At 40.1% G+C, this 11,682-nt stretch overlaps 1 protein-coding gene across 4 annotated transcripts in view; it reads left to right on the forward strand.

Moving 5' to 3' along the window:
- The window catches only part of ZDHHC15 (zinc finger DHHC-type palmitoyltransferase 15), a 99,716-nt gene that overhangs the window by 19,502 nt on the left and 68,532 nt on the right, over nucleotides 1-11,682 (forward strand). For 3 of the 4 annotated variants that reach the window (XR_009734983.1, XM_061409674.1, XM_061409675.1), the window contains exon 2: nucleotides 2,727-2,753. Coding sequence is in view for 3 of the 4 variants with exons in the window: in XM_061409674.1 (XP_061265658.1) it covers nucleotides 2,727-2,753 (27 nt within the window). In the remaining variant the exon portion in view is untranslated. Of the gene's footprint in view, nucleotides 1-2,726; nucleotides 2,754-5,281; nucleotides 5,372-11,682 lie in introns of all 4 variants that reach the window. The other variant, XM_061409676.1, reaches the window with a different exon arrangement.

Raw genomic sequence — 11,682 nt, forward strand, 5'->3', positions numbered from 1 at the left:
AAAAAAGAGAACAATCAAGCCAATAATCAAACCCCAAATGAAAATAGATATTAAAAATTATTAACAGACTTTCAAAGATACAAAATCAAAAACAAAAGATAAAAAAACTAAAAATCAAAAGCATGGGAAAAATTAGACTCAAAAAATACAATATCAAAAAGAAATATCTAAAACAAAAATTGAAAATTTGAAATTTGTTTTAAAAATAAGATATTTTAATAAAAATAAAAAGTAGGTAATAAGAAATAAAAATTAAAGGAGTAATAAAGAACCACATTAGGACAGTATGAGAGAAGAAAAAAAGAAAAAGGGGAAAAGAGGAGGGGAAATATATAGAGAGTGGTAGTCATGGCAAATAAAATGGGGGAGAGTGGAAACAATGAAAGGTTTTATTTTGTTGGCTCCAAAATCACTGCAGGTGATTATTGCAGCCATGAAATTAAAAGACTCTTGCTCCTTGGAAGAAAAGCTATACAAACCTACACAGCATATTTAAAAAAGAAAGACATCACTTTGCCAACAAAGTTGCATCTAGTCAAAGCTATGGTTTTTCCAGTAGTTACGTACAGATGTGAGAGTTGGACCATAAAGAAGGCTGAGTGCCAAAGAATTGTGGTGCTGGAGTATACTCTTGAGAATCCCTTGGACTATAAGATCAAACCATTCAATGCTAAAGGAAATCAGCCCTGAATATCCATTGGAAGGACTGATGCTGAAGCTGAAGCTCCAATACTTTGGCCACCTGATATGAGGAACCTTTTCAGCGGCAAAGACCCTGATGCTGGAAAAGATTGAAGGCAAAAGGAGAAGAGAGCAGCAGAGGATGAGATGATTAGATAGCATCAGTGACTCAATGGACATGAATTTGATCAAACTCCAGGAGACGATGAAGGACTGGGGAACCTGGTGTGCTGCAGTCCAGGGGGTTGTGGAGAATCAGACACGACTTAGTGACAGAATGACAACAAAAGTGAGAAGAATGTCCAAGTAGTTTCTCCATTTTCCGGCTCCAGGTGATTTGCCTACTCAGAGAGTTCTCCAGTATATCAAGAAAGTATCTCTCTGGACATGTTGTGGGCAGTGCAGGGTCTGCTCATACTCAGGTCTTATCTTGCTCCCATTTGTACTTACTCTCAAAGCAGACAATTGACCCTAAATTCCAGTCTCAGGCTAAATGCTGGAATTTAAACTGCTGCAGCTGTCACTTCTGAAATGCTTTTGGCTTCTTTCCTTTGCTCATGCAGCCCCTGGTGTTCTGCTTTGGTTTTGGTCCCACCTTTGTTTTTAAGTCTCTCTCCCATGTTTGTTCACTGCCCAGGTGTGAGGGTGTGAAAGTAGCCCCTTATTCGGGGTCACTTGCTCAGTTGTGCTGAGGAGAGGGGTGTGTGGGGAGTGCTTATTGTGGCTGGGCAATGTGGAGGGTTGAAATAGTCTGAGGTGGGCTATGCTTTTCCCCAGGGGAGTTAGTCCAGGTTTGTGGAACACTTGGCAGAGCTGAGTCGCTCAGGCTTCCAAGAAGACATGGGTGGCAACCTGCAGCTGCTCATTGCTTGGCAGTAGTTGTGATCTCTGGGACTGAGATTATAGTGGTCCCTTGCCTTCCACCACTGGCACCATGCCTGCCTCTCTGCCTCTGGGGCCACAGACCACAGCTGGATCACACCTCTTCAGAATTCGCTTGGATGGGGTCCCTTGTTCTGTGAGCGTGTGGAATCAGAGGGCGGTGTTAGAGTCTACCTGTGGGAATGATCCTTTTTTCCTCTGGCAGACCCAAAGTTTTTCTGGTCTACCTCTACTGTGTTGCCTCAGCCCTCTCAGAGTATCTTCATGGCAGTCAGCTCTGGCCCTCTCTCTGAGGCCTCATCCCCAAAGCCTAGGCCTCTGCACCTAGCCCCGATTCACGGCAAGTGGACACAACTGTGTGAGCCACTTCTCAGTTGGGAAGTGCTGTTGGGCTTAATCTCTGTGGTGAATTTTCTCTGTTTTTGCCTCAGAGCACCTGTCTTCCTGTGATGCACTCTCCTCTGAGTTCTGAAGCTTCCCCTTGACCCCACATGTGAGGCGATTTCTTAGTGTGTGGAAACCTCCCCTCCTTTAGAACTCCCCCGGGGTGCAGGTCCCTGTCCCAAAATCCTCTGTCTCCCTTTTAGTCTCTATCTTTTGCCCTACCTCACTGCAGTGAGATTTGTTTGCCTTTCTGGATGTCTGGGATCCTCTGCCAGCTTTCAGAAGGTGTTCTATGGGATTTGTTCTACATGCAAGTGATTTTTTTATATATTTGTGGGAGAGGGGTTCTCCCTGTCCTATTCCTCCACCATCTTGAAGGTCCCCTCTGTGACTGACTTTTTGCGACCCCATGGACTCTAGCCCACCATGCTCCTCTGTCCATGGGGTTTTCCAGGCAAGCATACTGGAGTGGATTGCCATTTCCTTCTCCAGGGGATCTTCCTGACCCAAGGATTGAACCCGTGTCTCCTGCATTGGCAGGCAGATTCTTTACCACTGAGTCACCAGGGAAGCCCATAGAAATTCTCACTCAAGGTTTAAGATGAAGGAAGATAGCAAAGGATAGAATTTAATCACCCTTGCCTTCCTTTATGTTAGCAGGCTGATGGTTTCCTAAAGTATCATTGACTAAATTACTAAAATTGATGCTATGGAAAAACAGATAAGAAAAATAATGTTTCTAAATATCACTAATCTTGATCTTCTCTCTCTTTTCACAGTGACTGTTTTGAGCCCAGCAGAAAAAGGTAAGTGGGTATTATAAGTTGTTTTTGTCAGGACTATATCCCTCTTTCTGTCTAAAAGTGAATTACATTAAGCCTATAAATTGAGCAACTTTCCCAGGAATACACTGAAGTTAGTGGAAAGTTTAAGATGATGTCTTTTAGGAAGATTGCCCAGAGATAAAGCAGAACATATTTTCAGTAGCTCCTCTGGAAAAAATATATGGAGTTTGTTTAAATAAGGTTTTTTTTTTTTTTAGAAAGGTAATAGTATACTATAAAAATAAAAGTTTATAAAGGACTAAATTTTTTTAATTTAAAAATAATAATAATAAAAATATGTCTAGGTATTTCTCTGGAGCTTTTGTGGGCAGTGTTGATGGGGTCAGTTCACTGTCAGATAGTCCTTTGTTCCAGCTTATACTTGCTCTCGAAGTCTACAGTTGCCCCTCAAATGCAGTCTCAGCTTAACTGCAGAGTTTTAATCTGTTGCAACTGTCACTTCTGGGGGAGTTCCCCCTTCTTTCCTTTGCTTCATTTGGTCTCCTCTGTTTGCAAGTCTCTTCAGTGTCTAATTTCCACCTTGACATGAGGAGGCGAAAGTGGCCACTTATTCGAGCTCACTTGCTCAGCTGTGCTTTGGAGAGGGAAAGACACTGAAAAAAAAAAAAATACTGCTGGCATGTGTGGGGAGTGCTCACAGTGGATAGATCACACTGGGTTGCCACAGCCCAAGGTGGCATGTACTTCTCAGGTCCAAGCTTCTCAGGCTCTCAGGTGTGCCATGAGGACACAGTCCCAGATGAGCCATGCGTCTTGTGCACTTCCCAGATCCAAGCCTCTCAGGCTCCAGGTGCACCACAAGGGCACAGTCTCAGGTATGCCGTGTGTCTTGTGCACCTCCCAAGTCTAAGCTGCTCAGGCTCTCAGTTGCGCTGTGAACACACGGTCCCAGGTGGGCCATTCATCTCATCAGGGGAGCTGGTCCCAAGATCTAACACTCCTAGCCAATATAAACCATCCAGGATTCCAGGAAGATGTGATTAGTGACTGGCAGCCAGCTCACAGCTTGGCAGGAGATGCAGTCTCTGGGGCCCAGATTGCAGTGGCCCATTGCCTTCTACCTCTCTGCCTTCAAGGAGAGAGGGCATAAATGGCAGCCAACTTGCTCACTAGAGTGTGATCCTTTGCTCTGTGAGCATGCCAGGGGTCACAGTGCTGTGTTAGAGCCTTCCCATGGGAAAGGTCCTTTTTTTTTTTTTTTTTTTTTTCCTTTGTTTCTCTGACGTTCCCATGGTTTAGGTTGCTATGTCACATTAGTCTCCTCAGAGTGTCCTCAGGGCATTCACCCCAGTCTTTACCCTAAGGACTGACAATCTAGCTCATGCCTCTGCACCAGCCCCCACTGGCTTTGGCCAAAGGCAAGCATGTGAGCCACTTCTTGGCTAATAATTGCTGTTCATTGTGAAATCTGTGGTGATTTTCAGTTATGCTGCCCTCTGAGATTCCAAAGCTCCCCACTGACCCCACCTCTGAGAGGGTTTTCTATTGTGTGGAAACTTCTCCTCCTTCATGACTCCCTCCCCAGGATGGGTCTCCATCCCTAAATCTTTTGTCTCTCTTTTCATCTTTATCTTTTTTCCTACCTCATTTTGAAGAGATTGTCTTTCTGGGGTATCTGGGTTCAGAAGTTGTTTTGTGGAAGTTGCTCCATAGGCAGATGATCTTTTGATGTATTGGTGGGGGAGAGAGTGTTCTCCCCATCCTATTCCTCCACCATCTTGGGACTACCCGCGAATAGTTCTTAAGGTCAGAGATTTTCTATATACATATATGAAATATTTATAAATAAATGTCATTTTCCACAATAGCCTTTCAAGAGAAGTGGGTGGGGGCTTAGTTGATGCTCCACCATAATAGTAATAATGACAGTAATATTGTTATTATAACTGGAAACTACAATTTATTGTGCAGGGTACCTTGCTAAGTATTGTATGTGTGTATAGTCTTTCAATATTTACATCAACACAATGATATAGACATTCTTATGACATTTTATTGAGAAGAAAACTGAAGTTTAGAGAAGTTAAGTAACTTATCCCAGGTCATCTAGCTAGTAAGTGGTAAGATTCAAACCCAGAACTGCCTGACATTAAAGTCCATGCTATTAAGCAAATCTATACCTGTTCTTTTACTTCTCAATCTACAACTTTCTGATTTGCTTAGTTGACCTCCTTACTCAGAAACTTGATGCTCAAATGCTCATTTTTCTAGTGTCCAAAGTAGTATACTTTCATTTTTTGTATGTTAACAATGAACTCAGCTACACCCGTGTAGTCATTTGTAAGCCCAACTCAGTTCAAAACCTTTCTGGTATCATCAATCCAGTCGCCAGAATTTGAATTCTTTAGGAAACTGTTACCACAATTTATGATTGTTAATGTCCCTCTTACTCTAGAATTTTGTAATTCTCAAGCACTTCTCCACTGGTAGCTCTTATATTCATCAATACACCAAAGAATAAGATTAGATTTTGCTTCTTTATTCTGCAGTGGGGCATAATGGGACAAAGCACAGGATTTAGAGACAGAGGATCTGGGTTGAAGTTCCAGTTCTGTCATTTACTAGCTCTATGACTTTTGGTAAGTAACTCAACTTCTCTGACCGCAATTTCTTTAAAATAAGTCTAGTTTAATAACATCTTACAGATTTATTATTTTAAGCTAGCAAGAGCAAAAGTATACGGACATAAAATATGCAGTATTAAACTGCTTTGTAAATGTGAAGTATTAACAATTTGAGTTCTAACATTTTTTATATGTCAGGATTCTGAAGACAGTAGAACCCATAAACTAAAATTAGATTCAATTGTAACCAGAAGTTTGAAAATTAGACTTGAAGATAACTTTCTGAACATTAGGGCAGTTTAATAGGAGATGCCATAAAACGTATTCAGAAAGTATTAAACACCAAACTATCTGGCATGAATCAGTGAGCCTTCCCTAGAAGCAGACCAATAGGTCTAATAACTATCTGAGATTATTTCTAACCCTGTAACTCTGTGACTTGTTTAGTGCAAAGAAATGGAAACAATAGAGTGGGAAAGACTAGAGATCTCACCGAGAAAATTAGAGATACCAAGGGAAAATTTCATGGAAAGATGGGCACAATAAAGGACAGATATGGTATGGACCTAACAGAAGCAGAAGATTTATTTATTTTTTTTAGGTTTTTGAATGTTGAGTTGTTTTTTTTTTTTTTTAACTTTACAATATTGTATTAGTTTTGCCAGATATCAAAATGAATCCACCACAGGTATACCTGTGTTCCCCATCCTGAACCCTCCTCTCTCCTCCCTCCCCATACCCTCCCTCTGGGTCGTCCCAGTGCACCAGCCCCAAACCAGCCCCAAGCATCCAGTATCATGCATCAAACCTGGACTGGCGACTCGTTTCATACATGATATTATACATGTTTCAATGCCATTCTCCCAAATCTCCCCACCCTCTCCCTCTCCCAGAGTCCAAAAGACTGATCTATACATCAGTGTCTCTTTTGCTGTCTCGTACACAGGGTTATTGTTACCATCTTTCTAAATTCCATATATATGCGTTAGTATACTATATTGGTGTTTTTCTTTCTGGCTTACTTCACTCTGTATAATAGGTTCCAGTTTCATCCATCTCATTAGAACTGATTCAAATGTATTCTTTTTAATGGCTGAGTAATACTCCATTGTGTATATGTACAACAGCTTTCTTATCCATTCATCTGCTGATGGGCATCTAGGTTGCTTCCATGTCCTGGCTATTATAAACAGTGCTGCGATGAACATTGGGGTACACGTGTCTCTTTCCCTTCTGGTTTCCTCAGTGTGTATGCCCAGCAGTGGGATTGCTGGATCATAAGGCAGTTCTATTTCCAGTTTTTTAAGGAATCTCCACACTGTTCTCCATAGTGGCTGTACTAGTTTGCATTCCCACCAACAGTGTAAGAGGGTTCCCTTTTCTCCACACCCTCTCCAGCATTTATTGCTTGTAGACTTTTGGATTGCAGCCATTCTGACTGGCGTGAAATGGTACCTCACTGTGGTTTTGATTTGCATTTCTCTGATAATGAGTGATGTTGAGCATCTTTTCATGTGTTTGTTAGCCATCTGTATGTCTTCTTTGGAGAAATGTCTATTTAGTTCTTTGGCCCATTTTTTGATTGGGTCATTTATTTTTCTGGAGTTGAGCTGTAGGAGTTGCTTGTATATTTTTGAGATTAGTTGTTTGTCAGTTGCTTCATTTGCTATTATTTTCTCCCATTCTGAAGGCTGCCTTTTCACCTTGCTAATAGTTTCCTTTGTTGTGCAGAAGCTTTTAAGTTTAATTAGGTCCCATTTGTTTATTTTTGCTTTTATTTCCAATATTCTGGGAGGTGGGTCATAGAGGATCCTGCTGTGATGTATGTCGGAGAGTGTTTTGCCTATGTTCTCCTCTAGGAGTTTTATAGTTTCTGGTCTTACGTTGAGATCTTTAATCCATTTTGAGTTTATTTTTGTGTATGGTGTTAGAAAGTGTTCTTTGAAAGGATAAATAAAATTGACAAACCATTAGCCAGACTCATCAAGAAACAAAGGGAGAAAAATCAAATCAATAAAATTAGAAATGAAAATGGAGAGATCACAACAGACAACACAGAAATACAAAGGATCATAAGAGACTACTATCAACAATTATATGCCAATAAAATGGACAATGTGGAAGAAATGGACAAATTCTTAGAAAAGTAAAACTTTCCAAAACTGGACCAGGAAGAAATAGAAAATCTTAACAGACCCATCACAAGCACGGAAATTGAAACTGTAATCAAAAATCTTCCAGAAAACAAAAGCCCAGGTCCAGATGGCTTCACAGCTGAATTCTACCAAAAATTTAGAGAAGAGCTGACACCTATCCTGCTCAAACTCTTCCAGAAAATTGCAGAGGAAGGTAAACTTCCAAACTCATTCTATGAGGCCACCATCACCCTAATACCAAAACCTGACAAAGATGCCACAAAAAAAGAAAACTACAGGCCAATATCACTGATGAACATAGATGCAAAAATCCTTAACAAAATTCTAGCAATCAGAATCCAACAACACATTAAAAAGATCATACACCATGACCAAGTGGGCTTTATCCCAGGGATGCAAGGATTCTTCAATATCTGCAAATCAATCAATGTTATACACCACATTAACAAATTGAAAAATAAAAACCATATGATTATCTCAATAGATGCAGAGAAAGCCTTTGACAAAATTCAACATCCATTTATGAATAGAACTCTCCAGAAAGCAGGAATAGAAGGAACATACCTCAACATAATAAAAGCTATATATGACAAACCCACAGCAAACATTATCCTCAATGGTGAAAAATTGAAAGCATTTCCCCTAAAGTCAGGAACAAGACAAGGGTGCCCACTTTCACCATTACTATTCAACATAGTTTTAGAAGTTTTGGCCACAACAATCAGAGCAGAAAAAGAAATAAAAGGAATCCAAATTGGAAAAGAAGAAGTAAAACTCTCTCTATTTGCAGATGACATGATCCTCTACATAGAAAATCCTAAAGACTCCACCAGAAAATTACTAGAACTAATCAATGATTATAGTAAAGTTTCAGGATATAAAATCAACACACAGAAATCCCTTGCATTCCTATACACTAATAATGAGAAAACAGAAAGAGAAATTAAGGAAACAATTCCATTCACCATTGCAACGGAAAGAATAAAATACTTAGGAATATATCTACCTAAAGAAACTAAAGACCTATGTATAGAAAACTGTAAAACACTGGTGAAAGAAATCAAAGAGGACACTAATAGATGGAGAAATATACCATGTTCATGGATTGGAAGAATCAATATAGTGAAAATGAGTATACTACCCAAAGCAATTTATAGATTCAATGCAATCCCTATGAAGCTACACACGGTATTCTTCACAGAGCTAGAACAAATAATTTCACAATTTGTATGGAAATACAAAAAACCTCGAATAGCCAAAGCTATCTTGAGAAAGAAGAATGGAACTGGAGGAATCAACCTACCTGACTTCAGGCTCTATTACAAAGCCACAGTTATCAAGACAGTATGGTACTGGCACAAAGACAGAAATATTGATCAATGGAACAAAATAGAAAGCCCAGAGATAAATCCACGCACATATGGACACCTTATCTTTGACAAAGGAGGCAAGAATATACAATGGATTAAAGACAATCTCTTCAACAAGTGGTGCTGGGAAAACTGGTCAACCACTTGTAAAAGAATGAAACTAGAACACTTTCTAACACCATACAGAAGCAGAAGATATTAAGAAGTGGGAAGAATACACAGAAGAACTATGCAAAAAAGATCTTCATGACCCAGATAATCACAATGGTGTAATCACTCACCTAGAGCCAGACATCCTGGAATGTGAAGTCAAGTGGGCCTTAGGAAGCATCACCACGAACAAAGCTAATGGAAGTGATGGAATTCCAGTTGAGCTATTTCAAATCCTGAAAGATGATGCTGTGAAAGTGCTGCACTCAATATGCCAGCAAATTTGGAAAACTCAGCATTGGCCACAGGACTGGAAAAGGTCAGTTTTCATTCCAATCCCAAAGAAAGACAATGCCAAAGAATGCTCACAGTACCACACAATTGCACTCATCTCACACGCTAGTAAAGCAATGCTCAAAATTCTCCAAGCCAGGCTTCAGCAATACGTGAACCAGGAATTTCCAGATGTCAAGCTGGATTTAGAAAATAGAGGAACCAGAGATCAAATTGCCAATATCTGCTGGATCATCGAAAAAGCAAGAGAATTCCAGAAAACATCTATTTCTGCTTTATTGACTATGCCAAAGCCTTTGACTGTGTGGATCATAATAAACTGGGGAAAATTCTGAGAGATGGGAATACCAGACCACCTGACCTGCCTCTTGAGAAACCTATATGCAGGTCATGAAGCAACAGTTAGAACTGGACATGGAACAACAGACTGGTTTCAAATAGGAAAAGGAGTACGTCAAGGCTGTATATTGTCACCCTGCTTATGTAACTTATATGCAGAGTACATCATGAGAAATGCCAGGGTGGAGGAAGCACAGCTGGAATCAAGATTGCTGGGAGAAATATCAATAACCTCAGATATGCAGATGACATCACCCTTGTGGCAGAAAGTGAAGAGGAACTAAAGAGCCTCTTGATGAAAGTGAAAGAGGAGAGTGAAAAAGTTGGCTTAAAGCTCAACATTCAGAAAACTAAGATCATGGCATCCAGTCCTATCGCTTCATGGCATATAGATGGGGAAACAGTAGAAACAATGTGAGACTTTATTTTGGGGGACTCCAAAATCACTGTGGATGGTGATTGTAGCCATGAAATTAAAAGGCACTTACTCCTTGGAAGGAAAGTTATGACCAACCTAAACAGCATGTTAAAAGCAGAGACATTACTTTGCTGACAAAGGTCCATCTGGTCAAGGCTATGGTTTTTCCAGTAGTCCTGTATGAATGTGAGAGTTGGACTATAAAGAAAGCTGAGCTCTGAAGAATTGATGCTTTTAAACTGTAGTGATGGAGGACTCTTGAGAGTCCCTTGGACTGCAAGGAGATCCAACCAGTCCATCTTAAAGGAGATCTGTCCTGGGTGTTCATTGGAAAGACTGATGCTGAAGCTGAAACTCCAATACATTGGCCACGTGATTGAAGAACTGACTCATTTGAAAAGACCCTGATGCTGGGACAGATTGAAGGTGGGAGGAGAAGGGGATGACAGAGGATGAGATGGTTGGATGACATCACCAACTCAATGGACATGAGTTTGAGTAGACTCCAGGAGTTGGTGATGGACAGGGAGGCCTGGCGTGCTGCATTCCATGAGTTCTCAAAGAGTCAGGCACGACTGAGCAACTCAACTGAACTGATTAAATTAGAATACAGAATAACATACGACTGCCAGTAGGAACATTATTTGGCATAAACAAAACATATATAAGCAGCAAAGATATGAAAGCCTCAAATCATGTAACCTTTTATTCATTATTCAGAACTTAAGAAAACCTAGTCAGACATAGTACAAGTTTTTCCATTTCTTATCTGCTTAATGGTGCCCCTACTGGGTGAAGAGTGTCCCTCCAGAAGTCATGTCCACCCAAAGTCTGTGGATGTGAATTTATTTTAAAATAGTGTCTTTGCAGGTGAAATCAAGATGAGGTCACAGTGGTTTAGGGTGGACCCTATGGCTGGTGTCCTTATAAAAAGAGAAAATTTTGAATACACAGACTCAGAAGGAAGATGACCATCTGAAAACAGAAGCAGAGATTAGAGTTGTGTCACCACAAAGGAACACCAAAGACTGCCAGGAGTGGCCAGAAGCTGGGAAGAGGCAAGGAAGGATCCTCCCCAGGAGCCTTCAGAGGGAACTAGACCTTAATGTCAGACTTCTTGTCTCCGGAACTATAAGAAAATAAATTTCTGTTGTTTCAAGTCACCCAGTTTGTGATAATTTGTTATGATAGCCCTAGGAAACTAATATAGTTTCCGATAAAATTTCAATCTCTAATGTACTATTAAGTAGCAAACTAGCAGACTTTGGTGTCAGATGTACCAGGGATCAAATCTTGACTTTGCCACTTACTATATATATGACCTTGGGGAACTTAACCTAAATTTCACTTTCTTCTTCCATAAAATGAGAATAACAATACCTACCTTTCATGGTTATTTGGAGCACCAAAGGAGATGTTGTATATAAGTCTCTTGGCATAGTGCATGGCATATGTTAAGTACAAAATAAGTAACAGTAGATACTATTGTTATTAACATTGGAAAAAACCTAAAAGATCTTTCTTCTGAGAAAAATAGTATATTTCAGTACTATTATTCCTACTACTGCCCTTATAAATATTTTATCAAATGATTCTAGT

Source organism: Bos javanicus, chromosome X (assembly GCF_032452875.1).
Source record: "Bos javanicus breed banteng chromosome X, ARS-OSU_banteng_1.0, whole genome shotgun sequence".
Lineage (NCBI taxonomy): Eukaryota > Metazoa > Chordata > Mammalia > Artiodactyla > Bovidae > Bos > Bos javanicus.